The 26,213-nt window shown below is 35.3% G+C and overlaps 1 protein-coding gene across 2 annotated transcripts in view; it reads right to left on the bottom strand.

The window, feature by feature from the left end:
- The window catches only part of Epha6 (EPH receptor A6), a 732,346-nt gene that overhangs the window by 102,738 nt on the left and 603,395 nt on the right, over window positions 1-26,213 (bottom strand). For both annotated transcript variants that reach the window (XM_042676999.1, XM_042677000.1), the window contains exon 14: window positions 8,315-8,524. In XM_042676999.1, the coding sequence (XP_042532933.1) occupies window positions 8,315-8,524 (210 nt within the window). The remainder of the gene's footprint in view (window positions 1-8,314; window positions 8,525-26,213) is intronic.

Raw genomic sequence — 26,213 nt, 5'->3', positions numbered from 1 at the left:
TTGTTGCATGGTCTGCTACTTCTGTATGTTCCCTTTCATGTTACATTGCCCACTCTGGGCATCTCCACAGATTAAAAACTCTATCTCTGTACCTATTTTCAACTACACTCCTACCTTTGGTTAATATGTATATATATATATATATATATATATATATATATATATATATATTAATTTTGAGCCTTGCACTTGCTTGGTTGGCTTGCTTGGCCGGCACTCTAACACTTGAACTACATTGCATTTTTGTTACTTAATTTGAGTTGGAGTATTACATTTTTTTTGTTTGTATTTGTGGTTTTGTTTTCCTTTGCTTGAACTTAGGGCTGTACTATCTCAGTTATTTTCACTTACAGTTAGTATTCTTTTGAGCCTTACCTTTGGATCAATACTTTCACTGGCTAACTGGAGACAGTCTCTTGGACTTATCTGCCCAGACTAATATCAAACAATAATCATGTAAATCTCTTCCTTGTGAGTGTCTAGAATTATAGGCATGAGCTACCAACATCCAGCTCACTTTGCATTATTGATGAAGGGTAGTTCTTTGGAAGGTCTTAGATCCACCCAACCCTGTCACCTTGTAGTTGTAGTTGCTTGTAGTTAATATATACTCAACATTGTTTGTTGTGGAGATACCATGTATTGAGCTCTGTTCTGTAGTATACCAATTGTATTTCTAGCCTGAAGAAAGGGCTCCATTGCAATTGTAGTTGCTTGTAGTTCACAAGAACATTATTCTGAAGCATAAAGAATCTACTTCTAATAGCCATGGCTAGTTCCAAACCCTCCTAGGGAATGTAAATCTTGAGTTGTGAAGGAGCTGCCCAAGACTGACTGAGCTTTGTGACTCTCAATGCTGAAAACATGATGTCTTTCAAAGCTTTGCTGGGTGATTAATGTTGCTTCTGAGATATGTAATATAAGGTTGGCTCTCTTTTGAGGTCCCCCAGTTGTGATGTAAAGCAGAGCTTGTGCAGTAATGACTCCATCTACCTAGAGAGATTCCTTGAGGTACTCTTACACAATAGATCTGAGACTTTTATCCTTGCTGCCTATCTGTAAATAATAAGCCCATGTCCTATGTCTTGGATGTATGTCCTGTCCTACCATAGAAAATAGGCAGTGCATGGTGGACCCTGAGTAGCACAGAGTATGGGCAGAGCAAGTGTAGGAACTTCTGGTTCTGGTTGGTATAGTGATGATCTGGAGAGTGGGAGGCCTTTCTTGGGGCTGGAAATGCAATTGGTGTACTACATAACAGAGCCAATACATGGTATCTTCACAACACACAGTGTTGAGTATATATTAAGTGAATAGGTCTTAAACCTAAAGCAGGGAAAATGAACAAGGCAAGGTATAGAATGAAACATTAGAAGTTTTAATTATATATAGTTGTAGTCTCACCCTATCTTCTACTTTAGTGGTTTGAATGTATGTATGTGTGTGTGTGGTGGTGGGGGGGGGGATAATTGTGCATGTGGGTGCCAGACCTGGAACTTGAATTCAGGGCCTGAGCACTGTTGTCCCTTACATTTTTGGATAAAGATACCATGTGGTTACTTGGGTCATAGCTCTACTTGTGGCTTTTTGGTATTTTATTGGAGATAAGAATCTCAGGGACTTTCCTCCCTCAGCTGGCTTTGAACCATGGTCCTCAGATCTCAGTCTCTGGTGTGGCAAGGATTACAGGCATGACCATTCGTGTAAATGTTTTTATTAAAAAAACACCCACAATTTCCTATAAATGATTATTCTGTACAACATTGTAAAGAACTTGCTGAAATCAAGATTTATGTTCACTAGGCGGCAAAATTTGGTAACTACCTCATTTTTAAATATGAAAATCAGAAAAAAAATCTTTGGTGGTCATGTACATTTATATAAAGTTAGAAAAGTTTTATATAAGGTTTGATATGCTGCAAATATTCATTGATATTATCTTAATAACTTTGAGATAGAGTAATTGAGAACCTTTGTTATAATTTTGCTTGTAAGCTAATACTGTTAGTCTGTCAATCTCTTATAGAGATTCTGTGTTTTTATTAAGAGTGTCTGTAGCCCACTTAGTAAATTGTATTTATTAATTTCATCTTTTTCTGTGTTAGTCCCAGGGGGCTTGAACTCAGAGCATGGGTGTTGTCCCTGAGGGGTTTTTTTTTTTTTTTTGTAAGGCTAACTCTCTACCATTTTAGCCACTGTTCCATATGTGGATTTTTTGGTGGGTAATCAAAGAGTGTCAAGGTATTTTCTGTCCAGGCTGGCTTTAGCCCTCATCCTCAGATCTCATCCTCATAAGGAACTAGGATTATAGGCATGGGTCATGAATGCTCAGCTATTAATTTCATCTTTATAATTAATTTCACCTTATAATTTATTTAAAATTACTCACTGAATCTCTTTTCTTTTTTATTTCAACTACCACTCTCAAAATCACATGGTCTTGGCTGGGAAGGTGGCTCAGTGGTAGAGCGTTTGCCTTGCATGCATGAAGCCCTGGGTTCAATTCCTCAGCACCACATAAGCAAAAAGAAAAAAAAAGCCGGAAGTGGTGCTGTGGCTCAAGTGGTAGAGCACTAGCCTTGAGCCCAGGCCCAGAGTTCAGGCCCATGACTGGACCCAAAAAAAAAATAAAAAAAAAAGGAAATGTACTCAAAATCACATGGTCTTTCAGTTTTTATAAAAATAATCCTCATTTATAATAATAATCTTGGCTGTCCTGGTCTACAACACCTGTGATTCAACACCACCTGTTTTCTTTCTTTATGTTAGAACAATAATATTATTTAAGGTATATATTTCTCTTATCTGTTTGAATAAATCAGTAACTGATTCTTAGTTGCTTTATATAAAGCTACAATGCCACTGATGTGTCTTCACAATTATTCTCAAAAACCTGACCTTTCCATGTCTCCTGGCTTCTATTGTAAACTGACCACAGTTCCATCAATTGCCCAGTCACTTTTCCATATTTCAATGTTTCCTTTTCTTCTTTCTGTTTTCTCATTTATACTGCTTTTCTCCTAACAGTTTATCTAATGCATTTTTAAAGAACTGGTACAAAGTTTATTTTTTAGTGAAAGACTTCTATCCTTGGTATTGCCATATTTTTTTTGTCAGACATCTATGACAAATTTTAATGGACTGAATTTTGAGGAAGCATGTGACTGTGTACCTGTCCAAGCATAAGCTCTTTGAAGGAACAACTTTACTATTTTATACATTGAACATTCATGTTCATTAAAAAGTAAGCAATTAATAAGTAATATTGTATACCTTAAGATTTTCTAAGTAGCAAACTAATCCTAAATCTTGAAAAAGAACATTGTTACCTTGTTTCATTTAGTTGCTGTTACATTTAGAGCATTAGTTAAGAAATAACCAATAGCTTTCCATAGCTAGTTTGGAGTGTTAATATTCTGGATACTTAATTTGCTGATTGATTATATAGTCTGAGTTATTCCTTTTTTATAAATAAGTTTTTTATTGAGAAAATACTGTACAGAGGGGTTACAGTTACATAGTTACATGAGCAAGGTAATGAGTACATTTTTTTTTTTTTTTGGTCAGGTCATGGGGCCTAACTCTGGGCCTGGGCACTGCCCCTCAGCTCTTCAGCTCAAGGCTAGCACTCTACCACTTGAGTCACAGCTCCACTTCTGGCTTTTTTTTTCTGTTTATGTGGTGCTGAGGAATCGAACCCAGGGCCTTAAGCATGCAAGGCAAGTGCTCTACCACTAAGCCACTTTCCCAGCCCATGAGTACATTTCTTATCAAGCATTGTTGCCTCCTCCTTTGTTTTTCCCCTACCATCCCTTCCCTCCCATCTCCTCAACTACACTGCCTCCCCTTCCCCCCTTACTCCCCTGCCTAAATTGTAAAGTTCGTTTTTCAACATAGTGTCTTCTACATCTCATTGTTACAATGGATCAACCTGTATCCCTATTTAAACATTATGTTTTTTCCCTTCCCCTCCCCAAATTAAACCAACATCAAATACAGTGACAAGAGGGGTTATATCATGGGGGAGGAACATATAGAACAACAAAAAAATCACATGGTATCTTATAAATACATTAGAAACAAGAGCAAGAAAGAAAAAAAACCCACTTGTTTCCCTATCTTGGGGTTCATTTTGCTTAACATCATCGTATCTAACCTTTTCTGCTTGTCCCAGACATAGACTAGTTATTGCAAATAAGGGAAACCATAGGACCTATGTTTCTTTGTGCCTGGCTTACTTCACTTAATATAATTTTTTCCAAGTCTTTCCATTTCCTAACAAATGGAGCAATGTCATTCTTTCTGATAGAGGCATAGAATTCCATTGCGTATATATACATTTTATTGATCCATTCATCTACTGAGGGGCATCTGGGTTGGTTCCATATCTTTGCTATGGTAAATAATGCTGCAATAAACATAGTTGTGCTGGTAGCTTTAGTATGGTCTTGTTTGTGATCATTTGGGTAAATGCCCTAAAGTGGGATTGCTGGGTCATAGGGGAGCTCTATGTGGAGTCTTCTGAGGAACCTCCATACTGCTTTCCAAAGTTGTTGAACAAGTTTACATTCCCACCAACAATGCAGTAGGGTTCCATTCTGTCCACATCCCCTCCAGTATCAGTACCTGTTGTTATTAGAGTTCTTGATTATAGCCATTCTAACTGGGGTGAGGTGGTATCTCAGTGTTGTTTTGATTTACATTTCTTTATGGCTAGGGTGGTAGAGCATTTCTTCATGTGTCTATTGGCTATCCTTATTTCCTCTTCAGAAAAGTTTCTCTTTAAGTCTTTAGCTCACTTTTTTATTGGACAGTTGTTTCTTTGAGGATTTGTTGTTGGGGGATTTAATTTTTTGAGTTCCAGGTATATTTTAGATATGAGATCCTTGTCCATGCTATGGCTAGTGAAGATCGTCTCCCAATCCGTGGGCTTTCTATTGATCTTGCTAGCTATGTCCTTTGCCATGCAGAAGCTCTGCAGCTTCATGCAATCCCATTTGTCCAGCCTTTCTTTGATTTTTTTGTGTTTCATGAAAATGGCAATACTTCCTAAGGCTATCTACAAATTCAATGTGATATCTATCAATATTCCAACCTCATTCTTCAAGGAAATAGAAGAGGCAATCCAAAAATTCATACAGAACAATAAAAGACCCCGAATAGCAAAAATGATCCTTAACAGAAAGAATAGTGCTGGAGGAATATCAATGCCAAATTTCAAACTCTACTACAAAGCTATAGTAATCAAAACAGCTTGGTACTGGTACTAGAAGAAACCTCCGTGCCCATGGAATAGAATTGATAATCCAGAAATGAGCCCACAGAACTATAGACACTTAATCTTCTATAAGGAAGCTAAAAAACTAGAATGAAGAAAAACAGCCTCTTCAGCAAATTGTGCTGGCAAAATTGGTTAATCACCTGTAGAAAATTAAAGCTAGATCCTGCACCAGAATCAACGCCAAATGGATCAAAGACCTCAGAATCAAAGCAGACACCCTGAAAACATTACAGGATGGAATAGAAGAAACCCTAGGTCTCACTGAGTTATTTCTAAAATGGGGCCAGTCCAAACTTCTCAGATCCAATAATCACTTAAAGAAAGGTTCTAGCCTCTGGAAGTCAAATTTGATCTCCCAAAGATATATACACAACCAACTTCATGTTGCCTTTTATCTTCATTAGTATTTTAAATCTGATCATGAGACTTGGAAAATATTATATTAAATGAAGTAAGCCAGGCCCAAAGAAACATAGGTCCCATGGTTTCCCTTATTTGCAATAACGAATATATGTCTGAGTCAAGCAGAAAAGGTCAGATAAGTTGATGTTAGGGGAATGAACCCCAAGATAAGTATTCAAATGATTTTTTGTTTTTTCCTTTCATGCAATTGTTTCTAACATATTTATAAGATGATTTCTTTGTTGCTTTGTATGTCCCTCCTCCACGGTATAACCAATGCTTTCACTGTATTTGATGCTGGTATAATTTGTGGAGGGGAAGGGAAACAAATCATTTAAATAGGGATACAGGGGCTGGGAACATAGCTCAGCGGTAGAGTGCATGCCTTGCAAGCATGAGGCCCTGGGTTCGATTCCTCAGCACCACATAAACAGAAAAAGCCGGAAGTGGCGCTGTGGCTCCAGTGGTAGAGCGCTAGCCTTGAGCTGAAGAGCTGAGGGACAGTGCCCAGACCCAGAGTTCAGGCCCCATGACCGGAAAAAATAAATAAATAAATAAATAAATAGGGATACAGGTGGACCCATTGCAACAGTGAGATATACAAGTCTTTATATCGAAAAACGAACTGTACAACTTTGGTGGGGTGTAGGGGGAGGATCGGGTGGGGGGAGAGGGGAAGGGAGGGGGGAGTCTGGGAAGGGATGGAAGGGGAAACAAAGAGGAAGCAACAATGCTTGATAAGAAATATACTCATTACATTGCCCATGTAATTGTAACTCCTCTGTACGGTATTCTCACAATAAAAAAATGAGTTTCCTATTTTAAAAATAAGTTAAAATATTTAATAAAGGACTTCAAGTCTATCCCTTTTGGCTTGTAGACAAAAGGTTTATAGTTTTCTTAATCTGTTCTCTGAATTAGTTGTATATTCTATGGTTATTTAAGACTATGTTTTATAAAGATATATAGTAATCTTATATACTGATCCCCATGGCTGGAAATAATGTATTTCATGTAAATATTTATAATAGAAATAATGTATTTAATGTAAAATTTTTATAAGCTATATAATTTAAAAATCAAAGAAAAGAAAAAAGCTAAAAATGAAAACAATTACATTTTCCAGTTAGAAACTGATTTGGAAAATACTGCTTTTCTTTATGAGACATTGATAGACATTCATTTTTATGAAACTTTCTGGTTAAATTAAGAGAACTACATAGATCCTGCTACCTTACATGCTAGACTTGGAGATCAATTTATCTTCTGTGCAACTACATTTATGTTTTTGTTGAAGTAATTGTTAAAATACTGACAAATTATTATTATTGTACAAAGCAATAATAGAAAGGTCTACAATATTCCATTCACAATGTTATAGTTACATTCATTATAAGACAATTGAATACACTGAAGCTCTAGAAAAAGACTCATGAAACATGAAATAAAGGGTATTTCAATCACGGAAATGTATCTTTTAAAACAACGTTTCAGGCAATGAAATGTGAACAGAATAAAAGCTTCCAGAATAGCATAATGACTTATATTTCTCTGTAACAAACTGTCAAGTAAGTCAATGGTAAGGATTTTGCTTAAGAACCAACCAAGTATAGTTATAATTTTACATGTTAGAGAGTAAATTTGACATACACGAATAGAGATGTTGAGACTAAATATTTTAAAACAGTATCTAAAGACATCATTTAAAGTAAGTTGTGGCAGTATTTCTAAATATTTCAACTATTTGTGAATTAAATAAACATCACATAATCTATGGATAATAGTTTGTTTCTAAAGTTTTAGCCTTTTATTCCTGCTCAGTCATACTTTTCTCATAGACAATTGGGAAAAGAGTTAGAGAATACTCACATATTGCCAAAGAAACTTATATTGTTCATTTTAAAGGCTAATTCAGATTGATATGAAAATAGAGTCATAACCAGACACAATGCTTCATGCTCGTAATTCTAGGGTCCTGGGAGGAGGAAATATGAAGAATCACCATTCAAGACCAGCCCAAATTAAAGAAAAAAGTTCATGAGACCTCGTCTCACTGAAAAAAGGTGAGCATGGTAGTACATATGCTTGTTATTCCAATCATGAGGGAGATATAAAACAGAGAATTGAAGTCTGGGTCAGATCGAGCAAGAAAAAAGAGAACCTACCTGAAAAATACAAAGAACTGTGAGAATGGATTAACTGGTAGAGAACCTGCCTAGATAGTCTAAATCTCTGAATTCAACATCCAATTCGGTAAAAAATAATAATGTCAGAACTGTGCTTCCTTATCATTCCTAGTTTATTAATTGATTATATTATCGGCATATAAAGAAATTCTGTTTAATGCAAATAACAATGAATCATCAATAATGCCTGAGGCAAAGGCAGATGTATTGTTAGAACAGTCATGATATAAACCTCAGTCATGATGTGAAAGTCTTCACATATCAGAAAGAAAATACATAAAAAGCTTTTAAAATAGGCCCCAACATATGGGAAATGCTTCTTCAGCAATTACATTAAATTAGAAAAATGATAAAATTAGGAAAACAAAATCATGAGTCATTTCTACCAACATTAAAAAACAATACAAATAAACCAACCGTATAAGAAAAGGACCTGTGAACTTACAGTTGTTGTGTAAGCGGCTTCTGGATCATCTTCCAGCACCCGGGAAAGACCAAAATCCGAAACTTTGCATACTAAGTTGCTGTTTACCAGTATATTCCTCGCTGCTAGATCCCGATGAACGTAGCCCATATCAGAGAGATACTTCATGCCAGATGCAATCCCTCGGAGCATACCGACCAGCTGGATGACGGTGAAGTGGCCATCGTGTTTCTGCAAGAGAATCCCATTTTTCAGATTGAATGAGTTTAATGTAGTATGGGAATGTGTGTGTGTGTGTGTATGTAGTAAACCAACTCTTTGTATTTGTTGTACTGTAGAATACTGCCAACCAGAGGCTAAAAATTCAGTCTTATTTTCAGTCACTTGCCAACTATTTCTTTTCTACTTGCTTAGCTAATACAAGGAAACAAAGGAAGATAAGCATCAAATTTGCTGGCTATCGAGTTTGTTCATAAAGGAATTTGAGGAATTATTTGCCCTTTAAAGAAAGGGAAAATCTAGCTGGAAGCAATGAAGGTGAGCTCAACCAAAGACAGAAGGGAACTAGCCAAAATAACTTCAAGAAAAAAACAATCTTCAAGTTCCAAGTAACCAAAGGAACTAAAGTTAAATAACGGCAGCAACTGCTACTTAGAAAATAGAATATTCTCTGTAATTGCAAGCAATAAATTAGCTACTCAGGTTAGCAAAAGGGTCACAAAGCCTATGATTGGATGAAATTGGTAACTAGAAATACTATGAATAATGGAAGTCAGGCCAGGACACTTTAACATAATGAAAAATGTTAGCATTAACAAGAAACAAATTTAGGAATGCTTCAGGAGAAAGACAAACACAGACACACAGAAAAATGAGTAGATTTTTTTTCCTTTTTTCCCCATTGTTTAGGACAAACAGTAAAGAAGTTGCTGGCTATTAATTAAAAAGAAGACTGCATCTGAGAGGATTAAGTTAAATACCACGATGTGAATAATGAACCCCAGATAGGGTAATGTTATGTAATAGTCAAGTCCCTCTGCTTTGATTTTAAACAATGTAGATTTTTTTTTTACAACAGTATAAAACAAAGCCTGTGTATAATCTGTGCGAGATATGTGTTCTGACAAAATTAGATACAAGTAGCATCGTTTAAGTTAGGAAAGATGAAAATATTTTATACTTGAAAAGTAATGCATCTTGTTTCACTTAGGTATTTGTAAATCATTCTCTTTAATAGAGTTGTAGAAAAACAAAAATTCTCAAGCTGTTTTATACAACAAACAAAATTTATTTAAGTGATATTACAACAAATATCTAGTAAAACCTATAATTCCGTATTACTTTACACCACACAATAGAAGAACAAAAAAGAATATTTCAAATTTGTCCATATTAAAGCTGCTTCTATGAAAATGTTTCACTTAAAATTGCAACATAGCATAAACCCATGTACAGTTTGACTGTATCTTTCACAAAGACACAGCATCTTTTACAATGGTGATTCATTGTTCAGTTAAATAAGCTTATAGCTATAAATGAAATAAACTTTATCTTACTCTATCAACTTATCTCCCAGGTAGCTTTCTGATAATATCTTGCAACTCCTGTGCAGAGTAAGGGGAAAGAACTCTCTCTTAAAAGAAGCACTCTCCTAGCAAGAGAATCCATTGAAGCAAGCTCTTCTGTATAATTAATGTCGAAACGATAACCTAGCAGAGAAAATCTTTGATGTTATTAGCTCTTTATGTTTCTAATCCATCTTCTTAGACAGTACACTATTAAATGAAATCAGTGTCTTCTATCATGTATCCTGCCTGCTTACCTTTCGTGCTAGGAATCTCAGAATTTCTGAGTAGAATTGAAAGCATACATTCTTTTGGCCTGGAGAGTATCACACTAAATTTAAAAAAAAAGTTTCTACTTTTAGTTCAGAAAGTGAAGTTTGATCCTAGTATGGTTATTTTCAGGCCAAATGGGAAATGGAACTAAATGGCAGAAATGGAAATGTAAATTAATCACTATAAAATTGGAGTACCTTGGTTCCTTTATTTGAATAGAATCATCAAACTCAGAATTGGAGGGCAGAATCCCATACAAAGTGCAGAGCAATTAACTTAATAATGTTCTATTTAATAAATAAACCATTGATAAGTAGCCTATGAAATTTTTATAGTTATAATGATTTAGAACATTCGTTATTTCTTGAAAAGTGAATTGTTATTTTAAGCTCCCACATATATCAAATAAAATAGTTGTAGAAGGCCAAGTTGAAATTTAATTTTTTATTTATTCTGAGGGTGATGAAAAGCACCATGTATTTAATTATCAAGATATAATTCCCATAGCATACAATTTACCTATTTAAAACTGATAATTTATTTGCTTTAATATATTAATAGGATTGTGAAATTATCCATAATATCAATTGTATGATTTTTTTCATCACCCTGTAGACACTAACCATTTTTCCTCAGTTTTCTCCACTACTATAAGCCACTACTACCTTACTTTCTATCTCTTTAGATCTGCCTGTGTTGCATATTTTTCAATAAGTAGAACATACAGTTTATGCTGTAAAAAATTTCCAAGACTGATTCACACGGTAGCATGTATCAGTAGCTTACTCTTTGTGTGTGTGTGTGCATATGTGAGTGTGTATGTTTGAACTGAGGCACTGGAGCTATCCCTGGGTTTTCTTTATTGTCAAGATGATGTACAAAGGGGTTACAGTTACATAAGTGACTTGTCAAACTTGTTACCCCATCCCTCATTTTTCTCCAACTTTCCCTCCCTGGCTTTTTTGTTCAAGACTAGTGCTCTACTATGTGATCCACAGCTGCACTTCCAGATTTTTGGTAGTTAATTGGGCATAAAAGTCTCAAGATTTTTCTGTACTTTAAACCATGATCTCAGACCTCAGCCGGTTTACAGGCATGAGCCACTGGCACCTGGCTACTGCATACTTTTTATTATTAAATATTTTACTCTGCTTTTATTCATGAACCAGTTGATAGGTGTGCGAGTTGTTTCTATATTGTACAGGTTATTTTTAATTGATTTTTCTCTCTTCCCCTCCTTCATGTGCCCCTCATTGGGCTGGAATTTAGGGCCTAGGTGCCATCCCTGAGCTTATTTACTCAAGGCCATTACTCTACCATTGAGCCACAGCTCCACTTCTGACTTTTTTTTGTTGGTTAATTGGAAATAAAGAGTCTCACAGACTTTCCTGCCCAGGCTGGCTGGAACTGCAAGCTCAGATCTCAGACTTTTTGAGTAACTAGGATTACAGGCATAAGCCATGGAGCCAGGCAATTTTTTTGGGGAGGGGGAGGTCCAGTCGTGGGGCCTGAACTCTGGGCCTGGGCGCTGTCCCTCAGCTCTTCAGCTTAAGGCTAGCACTCTACCACTTGAGCCACAGCGCCACTTTCGGCTTTTTTTCTTATGTGGTGCTGAAGAATCAAACCCAGGGCCTCATGCATGCAAGGCGAGCGCTCTACTACTGAGCCACCTTCCCAGACCAAGCCAGGCAATTTTTAATTGATCATTTAAAAAATATTTTTGTTACCAACATTCAAAGATAAAAAATGTGTTTATTAATTTCTAATTCATTTGGTTATGATTTTTTGAGCCATAAAGTCAAAACTATATTGGTGACACTATGATAATATCTGCCTTTTTGCATTAGGCTGGGATTTGTGCTAATTGTACAAAGTTCGAATGGTCAAAAGCATGGAAATCTTAACATGAACCAAGGTAACCAAATTGTACTATTGTTTTCAGCCATAGACACTCACAGGAGAAAGAAGATAATTTGTTTTATAAAAGAAATGCCTGTAGTGAAGCACTTTAATTTGGGCACATTAGAATCTATGATTGCACCTTCTCAGACTCAACAGGTATGAGAAAAGAATGAAGCAGGATAGGACAGCAGCGGAATCAGGAAGGACATTGATGATAAAGGCTTGTATGTATTCTGAATAGTGAGGTTCTATACCTGGAATCATTCAGACTGAGCCAAAACTGAGGTGATAGTGCTAGACTCTCACTGGATTCTGGCTGACTGTGAAGGTGTCCTGACCTTGGGTGATATGACTTTCTATAGCCAACAGCATTTCTACACATGAAAATGGCAAAAGAGGGCCTCCAAAAGTAATTATAAACTCTATTGAGAATGCCTTTATGACTTGCTCCAACCTTGTTTTGGGGAAAGTTAGGCAAGATTCATAAAGCTCTATGAATAAGTCACAGTTTTCATGAGTATTTTCTTTTTTAATCCTCACAGTAACTTACAGGGAAATGTGAGTATAGTTATTTTCCTTTATCAAGAAGAGAGTAAATTAAATGATGATATTTAATAACCAGTAAGTGGTAGAGTTGGGATTTGTCCCCAAACAATCTAATTAGAGAACTTGTATCCTTATCTATTGGAATTGTTGGACAAAAATTTAGCTAAAATTGTCCTCAACATGGGCAACTTTGGCATAATGAGCCATAGCCTAAAAGAATTCTGAGACTATCACATCAAAACCAGAACACTCTGGAAGAACTAAAGAAGCAGGACCCATTGATCTTTGTCTGGCTGAGAGAAATAGCACCATTTTTTATGCATGGGGTATTGCACAAATTTGTTATCTAGAAACAAAGCAACTCTCTTCTTCAAATAGTCTATATTTATCTTTCTAAAGTCTTTGTCAACTCTCCTTAAACTTAGTTTAGTCCATCTAGGTTTCCTTGAATATGACCAGTGGTTAATGAATGGTGACAGAATAAATAACTTTTGATAATTTCGTTAAGTGTACTAATTGCTATTGTTATATTATTCCTATTGTATTGTATAAAATAGGCTGTTTTCCTTTCTTAAGGCTGGGTACAAGTATTATGCTATTTATGTAGCTGCTCTATTCCAGCATCTGCTATGCTGCCATGTATTGTATAGCACTTGATAAATATTAATTCAAATTGCATTGAATTGTTTATAAAGGGAGGAGAGAAGTATGAGAGCACTGCGATTTAATATCTTTGGGCTTCCTTCTGGAAATTAATCAAAAGGAAACTGTGAATTTTTTTTATGACATATGTTTTCTTCCCAGAAAGGCAGATTCAAATGAAAGAGAGTGGATGTGGCATATTTACACACTATCTCAGAAATAAGTAGCTAAAATTCTGTTTGTCTTTACACATGCTCCTTCTTTGCTCTCAACCTGACTGCTGAGAAACATGGGTTTTACCCTCTAACTGACAGAAAGGGTGAACTTGATTGGCATGGGTTTCAGGAAGCTGTACATAATTGTGTCTACTATTCTGCAAACTGCAGAGCTCCATCAGGCCCTCCTTCAAATCCTAGAGCACAGTATCCACCAGATTGGAGCTGTCACTGGCATGGCACATTATCTCTGTAGTAATACATGGTCTGTTCAATGAGTTTCTAGGCTTGACCCAGTGAGTTATTCCTAGACACTTTTACGTTTCATATTTCTTTTATCTTGTACTTGGTCTAAGCTTAGGACAAATGTAGGATCTGAGTGCCTTGCTGTCCTAAAGCTACCATGTTATCTAATACATTTTTCTGTTTTAATAAATATACTAGATAATTCTAAAACAAATTTCACCCTGTTACTTGCGAAAAGCTTTTCATGACCATCAGTGATATAACAAGATGCAATGTTTTCAGTGTATGTAAAGACATGATACTTACTCTACCCTTGTATCTTTTACCTTTTAGTCTTTTAACTTCATTTTGTTTCAAAGATTTGTGTGTGTTCAAATATCCCCTACAATTGGCAATAACTAATGCATTCTTATATAGTGACCTTTCTCAGAAGTCCTATTCTAGTCTTTTGTGACTTGAGTTCCTACAAGTAACATCTCTCTTTTTTTGTTGTTGTTGTTCTTGGGGCTTGAACTCTGGGCCTGGGCTCTGTCTCTTAGCTCTTTAGCTCAAAGCTAGTGCTCTACCACTGGAACCACAATAACACTTCCAGTTTTTTGGTCATTTATTGGAGCTAAGAGTTCCATGGCCTTTCCTGCCTGGGCCAGCTTTGAACCCTGATCCTCAGATCTCAGCCTTCTGAGTAGCAAGGATTGCAGGCGAGAGCTACCAGTGCCCAGCAAAAACATCATTTTTCATAGTTTATTTACATGGTCTTGAATATATGCTAATTTGAATAGAAAATGCAAGGAGTTATTCGAATAATGCAGGAGGGAAATACAGGTGACATGAACCAAGTCACCAGTTAAATTCAATTTTATTATCCAAAGCTATCAGAGTTGCTGTACAACAGGAACTAACTATATTCTGTAGTGAGCTGAATTGAATCCATTCACTTTTCTTTAAGAAAAATGAAGCTGCTCAAACTTTCAGTAAGTACTAATATATTGTCTTGATCACTTTCCATGGACTTAACTTTATGCTAGGAAATTCTCTGAGAATAATCGGGAGTAAACAGAAGTTCTGAAGTATTCACTATATTTGGAACCATTTCCTTGCTTGAAGGCAAGTTTCTGTGCCTGATGTTTTTGCTATAAATTAAAGAAAGGGCAATAAATATGTTATAACATTTGTTAATGTCTTTCTAAGTCTTCACCATAGGAGTACACTGATGTTCACCTTACCAACCAAATTGCCTTAGAAACTATGAAAGATCTGAGCACCATAGTAAGAAAAACTATCACTGTATTCAAGCCCTTGAATAAAAATATGAAATTCTCCATATAAAATAGACATTCAAAAATTTAACTATGAGTGTTAAGTAATACTACATTCAGTAGATAAGCTGTGTAGTCTTGAATAAAGTTAAAGGAAATTACTCATTCCTCATTCAACATGTATTTATAGAGGACACAGCTACAATACTGTATTCTGGTATCTAACACTAAAAGATTAACTTCAAATGATTTTTCACAGAAAAATGGTGCTCACAGAATTGGCTACACAGATGCAGTAAACTCAAGTTAGAGCCTGCACCAAAATCAAGTCCAAATGGATCAAAGACCTCAATGTAAGAACAGATGCATTGAAAATATTACAGAAAGGGAAAGGGGAAACAGTAGGACTTCTTGGCAGAGGTTGAAACTTCCTAAGTAAAGATCCAGAAACACAGCAAGTTAAAGAAAGGCTGGATAAATGGGATTGCATGAAATTGCAGAGCTTCTGCTTGGTGAATGACATAGCAAGCAAGATCAATAGAAAGCCCACAGATTGGGAGAAGATCTTCACTAACCATACAACTGACAAGGGTTTCATATCTAAAATATACTTAGAACTCAAAAAATGAAGTTCATCAAAACAACAAATCCTTAAAGAAACAACTACTTTATTAGTAAGTGGGCAAAAGGCTTAAATAGAGACTTCTCTGAAGAGGACATAAAAATGGCCAATAGACACATGAAGAAATATTCAACCTCTCTAACCATAAGAGAAATGCAAATCAAAACAACATTGAGATTCTACCTCACCCCAGTTAGAAAGGCTATAATCAAGAAATCTACTAACAACAGATACTGGAGGGGATGTGGCCAGAGGGAATCCTACTGCATTGTTGGTGGGAGTGTAAACTGTTCAACCACCTTGGAAAGCAGTAAAGAGGTTCCTCAAAAGACTCCACATAGAGCTCCCCTATGACTCAGCAATCCCACTTTTGGGCATTTACCCAAATGTTCACAAACTAAAGCTACCAGCACAACTATGTTTATCGCTGCATTATTCACCATAGCTAAGATATGGACCCAACCTCGATTTCCCTTAGTAGAGTAACGGATCAAGAAAATGTTTTTTATATATATAATTCTATGCCACCATCAGAAAGAATGACACTGCCCCATTTGTTAGGAAATGGAAAGACTTGGAAAAATTTGTATTAAGTGAAGTAAGCCAGGCCCAAAGAAACATAGGTCCCATGGTTTCCCTTTTCTGCAATAACTAGTATATGTCTAAGACAAGCAGAAAAGTTCAAAAGCTATGTACCTATGACCATATAAGATGATGTTAAGCAAAATAAACCCCAAGACAGGGACCCAAGAGGTTTTATCTTTATTGCTGTTGTTTTTAATGTACATTTTCATTTGATTCCAGTGTCCTGCATATTGTATATACATTTTTCTGATTTGGGTAGGGGAAGGGAAATAACAAAATGGTGCAATCAGGATACAGGTTGATCCATTGTAATAATGAGATGTACAAGACACTATGTTGAAAACAAACTTTACAGCTTGTGGGGGACAGGGACAAATGAGGGAGGTGGGGAAGTAAGGGATGGTAGGGAAAAACAAAGGAGGGTTTGGAAGTTTTTTTGTTTTGACCAGTCATGGGGCCTGAACTCTGGGCCTGCGCACTGTCCCTCACCTCTTCAGCTCAAGGCTAGTGCTCTACCACTCAAGCTATAGCACCACTTCTGGCTTTTTCTGCTTATGTGGTGCTGAAGAATCGAACCCATAGACTCATGCATGCAAGGCAAGCACTTTACCACTGAGCCACCTAAATGTCTGAGACAAGCAGAAATGGTCAGATAAGTTGATTTTAAGCAAAATGAGCCCCAAGTTAAGGACTCAAATGTTTTTTTCTTTCTTGCTATTGTGTCTAACATATTTATAAGATATTACTTTGTTGCTTTGTATGTCCCTCCCCCACAGTATAACCCCTGTTTTCACTTTATTTGATGTTAGTATAATTTGTGGAGGGGAAGGGAAAAACAAATTGTTTAAATAGGAATACAGATGGACCCATTGCACCAATGATATGTACAAGATGTTATGTCAAAAATGAACTTTACAACTTTGGAACACAATGTGGGGGGAGAGAGGGAGATGGGAAGGGATGGGAAGGGGAAATAAAGGAGGAGGCAACAATGCTTGATAAGAAATGTACTCATTACTTTGCCCATGTAATTGTAACCCCTCTGTATGGTATTTTCACAATAAAAAAGAAAAAGAACAACAAAACAAAACCAAACAAAAATAAAACAAAACAAAGGAGGGGGTAACAATGCTAGATAGGAAATGTACTCATTCCCTTACTCATGTAACTAACTGTAACCCCTCTTTACAGTCTCTTTATAATAAAATACTTATTAAAAAAGAAATAAGAATGGTCAATATACACGTGAAGAAATGTTCAACATCTCTGTCTATGAAAGAAATGCAAATCAAGACAACATTGAGATTCCACCTCACCCTAGTCAGAATGGCCATTATCAAGAAAACTAGTAATAACAGATGCTGTTGGTGGGAATGTAAGCTTGTTCATCACTCTGGAAAGCAGTATGGAGGTTCCTTAAAAGAATACAAATTGTTTAAATAGGGATACAGGTGGACCCATTGCACCAATGAGATGTACAAGATGTTATGTCGAAAATGAACTTTACAACTTTGATGTGGGGGTGGGGTGGGGGGGGGTGGGGGTGGTAGTGAGGGAAAACAAAGGAGGAGACAACAATGCTTGATAAGAAATGCACTTATTACCTTGTCCATGTAATTGTAACCCCTCTGTATGGTATTCACAATAAAAAAAAAGAAGATAGCTTCCCTATCACACATCAATCCCAATGCTGGACATTTACCCACCTGATCACAAATCAGTCTAGACTAAAGCCACCAGCACAACCACATTCATTGCAGTATTGTTTACCATAGCTAAGATATGGAATCAACCCAGATGCCCCTCAGTAGATGAATGGATCAAGAAAATGTGGTATAAAAATGGAATTCTCTGCTTCCATTAGAAAGAATGACATCATCCCATTCATAAGGAAATGGAAAGACTTGGAAAACTACTAAGTCAAGTAAGCCTGACCCAAAGACACATAGGATTCATGGTTTCATTTGCAATAAAATAACTAGACTATGTCTAGGATATTCTCAGCAGAGGACCATAATATTTCAATAGCGATGTGCATATGACCATATGAAATGATGCTTATCAAAATGAACTCCAAAAAATGAAAACAAGAGGATGTTTTTATTTTATTTTCATTTTTTTCCCTGGATCTTATCTTTTTATTTTATGTTGTGATTTGGTTTTACTTCAATACATTATTAATTTTTAATAAGTGTTTTTACTGTGAAAATACAGAGGGGTTATAGTTACATGAACAAGGTAATGAGTACATTTCTTATCAAGCATTGTTGCCTCCTCCTTTGTTTTTCCCATACCATCCCTGCCCTCCCATCTCCACAACTACACTCTTCCCACCCCCCCCCCCCTTACTTAAATTGTAAAGTTAGTTTTTCAACGAAGTGTCTTGTACATCTCATTGTTGCAATGGGTCCACCTTTATCCCTATTTAAACATTTTGTTTTTTCCCTTCCCCTCCCCAAATTATGCCAACATCCAATACAGTGACAACAGGGGTTATACTGTGGAGGAGGGACATACAAAGCAACAAAAACATCATATGATACCTTATAAATATGTTAGAAACAATAGCAAGGAAGAAAAAAACCACTGTTTAAGTTCTTTCTTTCTTTTGTTCTATTCCTTCATGTCACTGTTTTTTATTTTTTTTCAATTTCTGTAACCCTTGTCTTGTTATAAGTTTATCTGATTTGTGGAAGGGAAGGGGAATCACAGAAATGGCTGAACCAAAGCAACTGCAATACTCAGTAGACACTATGGTGGAAATGAACTTTTCAACTTGGGGAGGAGGGGTGTTGGGAGGAGAAAAATGGGAGAAAATGAAGGAGGAGGTAACACAGTTCAAAAAGTAATGTACTCATTACCTGACTTCTGTAACTGAAACCCCTTTGTACACCACCTTTACCATAAAATTTAAATTAAAAAATGATTTCTTGCAGTGGAGGATTAGTGGCTCATGCTTGTAATCCTAGATACTCAGGAAGCTGAGATTTGAACTAAAGAACTCTAGGACAGTAGACAGCGCCTAGACTTTGGTTATAGTCCCCTGTGCGACAAAAAAAAAAAAAAAAAAAAAAAGATTCCTGGCAAATCTGGTGCAATAAAAAGTACTGGATAATGACAGAGTAAGAAGAAATGGGGGAGAAAATTCAATGTATATCTTATAAAACTTAACAGAAGTGAGGGAAGGGGTGGGTTGGGCAGGATGGGTGAGCATGCTGGAAGGGTTGACATTGCTCAAGATGAATTTTATTGGTAAGACCTAAAATGAAGCAATGAAAATTTAATACATGTGTATATCAGAAGAGTTTTCTCATTACACTAATCACAAATTCTAAGAAACAGTACCAGCCTTTAAAAGCACAATGACAAAAACAGGAGGCTGAGATGAAGTTTGGTACGATTTTGACATGAAGGGGAAAGACTGTTGTGCAGGAAATATGTTTCATTAAGTAGTTGCTAAAATGTTGTAAGCCTCTTGACCCCTTGATTCTGTATTGCTAGCATCTTCTCTGAGAAAATGAGATGTTGTCAGAAATACAAAGAATTCATAAGAGACAAAAAGACGGGCATCTAGGAAGAGCCTAGCCAGAAGAGCTTGCTTCTACTTTCAAATTGTCCCTTGGTTTAAAAAATCTTTATCCATACCACCATACTTTTCTTCTGCTACCTGTGAGTTCACTATTAAAATCTTATTTGTATATACGAATGCATAGAAGTGATACACTGAAGAACAAGGGTGATATTTGAAGGATATATTACTAATATCAGTTGGATTAACCATATACCCAGATAAGTTTTGAGAATACAGATTAAATGTCCTGGTATGATGTAGAGAAAGGTCTAGCCTCAGGGTAAAGGAGGAAGATATCATGCACTACTCTATGTGGTTTTATATCAGTAAAAGTTGACCATTTGAGAATCTGGGAAATGAATATAAAGAAGCAGATGACAAAGAAAATAGCCTGTAAGAATTTTTTTTTTGCTTAGGGCAAATCATGTAGAGGGGAAGGAAACCCTCTATTCCCATTTTTGAAAGAGATTCCTATTGGATGGAAGATTTTATTGGAAACTGAATTCTTTAGCTGTTAAACCTTTAGCTGTTAAACTTTTGTTAAAAAGGTTTTTATGGGCCTGCCTTGGGACTAAAGTGGTATCTTGAAAAGAAATATTTATGGGAAAATGAGTTCTGGACAATTGATTTGTATATAATTTTATGATCACTTCTATAAATTAAAAAGTTAAAATCAAAGTTAAAAGTTCTTATACATTTCTAAATCATAAGATTGACCATACTATAACTTTTTTTTTAACATACTGTTGAATTTGAAAAAGATAGAGTTTGGACTATTGATAGATTTGAAAAGTCCAAGTCATTCTTGTTTTAAAATAACAGTCAGATAAAATAATAGTCAATATCTTCTTTTTACTGAAAAGTGTCATGGTTATTGTAGATTCCTTGGTTGAAAATTTTTAAAAATTTTTATTTTTACTTTTTTAACTGTAAAAGTACTGTACAGAGGGGTTACAGTTATATGAGTAAGGTAATGAGTACATTGTTATTATAATTTCATGTGGTATACTTAACAAATCTTTCAAAGATCTGTTTTTGTAATCTATATGGAATTTGAACTTGAGGTAGGCACAATAACATTTTTAGTTAAAATTGGAGAGGACACCAAGAAAGGAATTAGAAATTTCAATCAGAAACTAAAAATGTCATTTCTGATATGCCTAAAAATAATCTAGGCAGAAAATAAACAGATATGGATTTGTGAAAAATGTTATTGGGGTTCAGAATTACATTTTAAGAGCTTAAGATGAATCTGAGTATAATATGCCATACGCTTAGAAAACTTACTACTAAACATTTTTCTTTTCTTTTACATTTTTTTAAATGGATTACGTATGTATGGAGGCAATCTACACTCTCTAAAATGCACTGCATTTATAAAAAGCCAAGAAAATTTGAAGGTTTTTAGGAGCAGATGATAATTACTGTTCCCATGAAAAGTTTTGTAGAATATGTCTGCTCAGGTCTGCATATGTCTCTTACAAAATCCTTTTAGGATTGCAATTCCGGCTTTCAGGCATGGCTGAGCAACCCTAATTTAGGCTTCCGTATTTAATTCTTTAAATTAAAACTGTTGTAGCCAGCCTAAATACACAGAGAGAGGCAACCATACCAGAGTGTAGGAAATGCATAGAATCACTCTGTAGCTATCAATTTAGTTATAAAGTACATGACAATGGAAAATCAGTAGAAAGCTTTTTATCCAAGAGAATAAAAAGAATTTTAAAATGCAATTTCTTGATAAAAGGTGCTTCAAATGATATTGCACATTAAGGTACTAAATCATTAAAGAGATAAATTGATAGATATTGATACTCTAGGTTTTAATTTAAAAATAAAAGTTCACATATTTATGGATTCTCACTGAAACTCATTTTTTACAATTAATGTATACTAATATAGAGAAACTAATTAAAAATAGACTAAGTTTTCTCAAGGAAAATATTGATACCTTCCCTGTAACAAAAGAAGCTAAACCATTTTTATACTTAGTTATAAGAGTACTATGATTTCAGTGAAAACAGGGGTTATACCGTGGGGGAGGGACATACAAAGCAACAAAGAAATCATCTTATGAATATGTTAGAAACAATAGCAAGAAAGAAAAACCATTTTGAGTTCTTATCTTGGGGTTCATTTCACCTAACATCAACATATCTGACCGTTTCTGCTTGTCTCAGACATATAATTTGTGGATGGGAAGGGAAAAAAAACAAATTGTTTAAATAGTGATACAGGTGGACCCATTGCAACAATGAGATGTACAAGACATTATGTCGAAAATCGAACTTTACAACTTTGGCAGGGGGCTAGGGGGAATGGGAGAGCAGGGATGGGAAGGGGAAATAAAAGAGGAGGCAACAGTGCTTGATAAGAAATATACTCATTACCTTACTCATGTAATTGTAACCCCTCTGAATGGTATTTTCACAATAAAAAAAACTTATTAAAAATAGACAAGTAGACAAATAAAAAAAGAGTACTATGATTTCAAATATTTGAGTGTTTAGTATCTCACTAGCTTTAGATGTGTGTGTGTGCACATGCGTGTGCCCACTAGTAATGGAAATTGAGCTTTGCTTTGTTTTGCTTACTTATAGCTAGTGCTTTACCACTTAAGCCACCCCTTTTTATGTTGGTTAATTGGAAATAAGAGTTGTTTTTTTTTTAAAGATTTCTGCCAGGCTGCCTTTGAACCATGTTCTCAGATTTCAGTGACTTAAGTGGCTAGGATTATAGGCATGAGCTTCCAATGTCTGGCTTATTTAATTTATTATTAAGTTTAAAGTGGCATAGTAACTAATAACATTACTTAGTGTTAATTTTTTTCATATTCTTTCCATAAAAATTAACATGTGAATAAACTATAATCTTAAAACTTAAACAGTACAGGTGAGTAAATGCAATTTTATTTTTTCCCTGGTTGAACATGAAATGAATGTGATTTAGATTAAGTTCACTTTTCTACCTTGGCATGAATAGAATCCTCCTTGTACAATTTACAAGAAAAGTGTGCTAATAAAATTCAGCTTTAATTATTAATAGATAATGAGCATAAGGTAAAGTGCCATCTTTACTAGATTTGTATTTTCACTACATAAATATTTAAAAGATCCTTTTAATGTTTTAAATTAATATTTGCCTTGCATTTGTTCAAGGAACTCTTCAAATGACTCACAGTGTTTTTGAAATGTTGATATAAAGTTATATGTATTATTAAATATTCCTATTCCTGAAGTATATCTACACTTTTAAAAATAGCAAACAGCGATTTTTAGTCACTTGATTAAAAAGACTAGGATGCAATATGAAAATCCTTAGTTACCTGTCCTGAAATATAGCATAATACTGGGTGACACTGTATGTATGTCCTTATATGAGAGACATCATTCTAGGTGTTTTATTGCTGGTAGTCAGGTCATCATATAACACATTCACCTAAGAAAGTTCTTATTAATTGCTTACTATTGACATTAATGTTCTTGAATCTTTTTCTTTACATACTTTCTCTAATTTACTAGAAATTCCTATTCGTTCTACCTTAAAAATGCCTGACAATTTCCATCAATTCCACTGTAACTATCCTCGAAGCCATAATCATCTCTTAGCTAGATGTCTGCAAAACCCTTATTTTTCTGCACATATCTGCCCTTTATTGTACCCTTTCCAGAGTGATCCTTTTAAAATATATTTTCATAATCACTTTATACCTGTATTGCAAACTCTACAGTGGCTTTCTATATGATTCAGAGAAAAGTCAAAGTCATCATAAAAATGTACAGGACCCCATTTCATCTGCTTATTAGATTCAAATGGGGAAACATTTGACACACATTGCTCTATTTGTTCTAAGTGATTCTAATTTAATTGGTCTAGAGTCCAGCCTATAAGTTGGGGTTGTTAAAAGAATTTCAAATTGAATGAATGTGTATACAGCCAGATTTGAGAATACAGTTTTTCAAAATTTGCATCCCTTTTTGCCCTTATTAAATATTTGACTTCCTTTTACCCTTTTCACTTTCTAAATTATACTATAGATCAATAATAGGGAGACTATATATCTATTTTATTTTATTTTTACAGTTGAGGAAAGGTTCATGTTTAATTGTTGTGAAGTGACCACAGTGCAAAAATTGTCACTGTCTTAGAAAAAAACAAACAAAGTATAGGGTCACAAATATTTATAAAGATTGACTTGCAGTTTACTTAGAAACAAATGCTTCTGCATTTGGACATGTCAGGACATTGTCATTACTGTTCCTCTTCCCTGGAATATGTTTCCGCAGATACTTTGGCTTGTTCCTTCACTATTTTTTTAATGAGTACACAAATGCCACTTTTCAGAGAACTCTTCACTGTTCATTCTCCACATCTCCACTTCTTTCTTTTTCTCCATAAAAGTAGCATCTGATGCCCCTCAGTAGATGAATGGATCAAGAAAATGTGGTATATATACACAATGGAATTCTATGCCTCCATCAGAAAGAATGACATTTCCCCATTTGTTAGGAAATGGAAAGGCTTGGAAAAAATTGTATTAAGTGAAGTAAGCCAGGCCCAAAGAAACATAGGTCCCATGGTTTCCCTTATTTGCAATATCTAGTATAGGTATGAGTCAAGCGGAAAAGGTCAGATAATGTGATGTTAGGAAAACGAACCCTTAAATATGTATTTTAATGTTTTTTTTCTTTCATGCATGTGTTTCTAACGCATTTATAAGATTATTTCTTTGTTGCTTTGTATGTCCCTCCCCCACAGTATAACCCCCACTTTCACTATATTTGATGTCAGTATAACTTGTGGAGGAGATGGGGACAAACAAGTCGTTTAAGGATTCAGGTGGACCTGTTGCAACAATGAGAAGTACAAAATGTCATGTCAAAAATGAGCTTTACAATGTCGGTGTGGGGGGGGGGAGGAGGGGAAAGATGGGGGGGGAGGGGGGAGGCTGGGAAGGGAAGTGAAGGGTAAACAAAGGAGGAGGCTGCAATGCTTGGTAAGAAATGTATGCATTATCCTGCCCATGTAATTGTAACCCCTCTGTACAGTATGTTCTCAAATAAAATAAAATAAAATTAAAAAAAAAGTAGCATCTGATATACTATGTATTTTTGATCATTCATGTCTACTGCCATTAGATTTTTTTGTTCCATTTCCTGGAGTTCATTTTGATAAATATTATTGTATATGATCAGAGGCACATAGGCGTATCTTGTGTTCTTCCTCTAAGAATATTCCTCCCATCAGATTTCTAATTTCTGTTTTGCTCTTGTCTGTATAGAGCCTGGCCAATTCCTGTCTGTCAATATGTTTATATATATGTAGAGATACAAATGAATAATACACCCACTGTTTGACAGTGGACAAATTACATAACTTCTTTTGTTCCAGTATTGCCAGTTGTAAAATGAAGATGATGGTGGTGATAATAATAATAATATTTAAAATTGTAATAGGTAAGTTAATTCATGACATTGGAAAAATGCCGAGCTCAGGAAGCATGTACAAATGTTAGTTGCATTAGTTAATGAAACCTATTAGAATTTTTTACTTTAGCTAGTGACACCTGGTCATTGTCATCTCTGAAAGAAACTCACTTCGAAAAATTTAGGCATTGGTTTAGTGTTGTGTTGTTAAGTTGTTTTTGGTTTCTTCAGAGAAAAGGAAAACATAATGTCTACCTTGCAGCATTTGCCCATTTGTTTGGCCTAATCCCATCTTGGCCAATTTTAAGCTACTAAGAATTTAACAACCATCTCATAAAATTCTGAACTAACAACCATCTCTTGTTAAATGGCCTTATCTGAGTTCTGCACATTATTGTCAATGCTCTACTCTCTGTCTACATTCTTCCATTTTATCCTATTCTCATATGTAACTATACTCCTTTTCTTAACCCAATAAGGACTTCTACTGTATAAAACATCATTCTCATCAGGATCTGTCTTTCTTCAACCAACTTGTTACTTACCTTTCTTCAATTGACTTATCTAAGAGTTACTTTTACTATGATCCAGTGTTAGCATCCTTGACTTAATGTTGTACTCATTCTACTAACCGGACTCTATTATCTGAACTGTTACTTTAGCCCAAAGCCCTCTGCCATGCATCTTTGTGTTCTTCAGTATGAATTTAGGTTCAACATGCTAGTTATTTTCTCCAAGACTAAAGATGATGACTGGGGAGGTTTGGAAGAAGAATACATATGTACAACTAATCAACTAAGATGGATAGAAGATTCTCTCCTTGACCAACTCTATACAACTTTTTTTTTCTAAAATTCTTCCTAGGAAATATCATGTCTCCACTTTTAAAAATAATCACCTTTATGCTCTTTAATATCAGTCAAGATTTTTCTGCTGAGCATTTCTGATTGCTGTCCGTACATTTCACTGAATAGCCATAGATGTCTCATGATGATCTAACTTGGTTTCTTCATTTCTCCCTAACTCCCAATCCATCCCAATCCTCTCTGTATTCTTGTTTCCATAGAGAGC

This window comes from Dipodomys spectabilis, unplaced genomic scaffold (assembly GCF_019054845.1).
Source record: "Dipodomys spectabilis isolate Male_0828 unplaced genomic scaffold, ASM1905484v1 ptg000032l, whole genome shotgun sequence".
NCBI lineage: Eukaryota > Metazoa > Chordata > Mammalia > Rodentia > Heteromyidae > Dipodomys > Dipodomys spectabilis.
The sequence above is the reverse complement of the archived record's forward strand: the minus strand, read 5'-3'. Positions and strand labels throughout refer to the sequence as shown.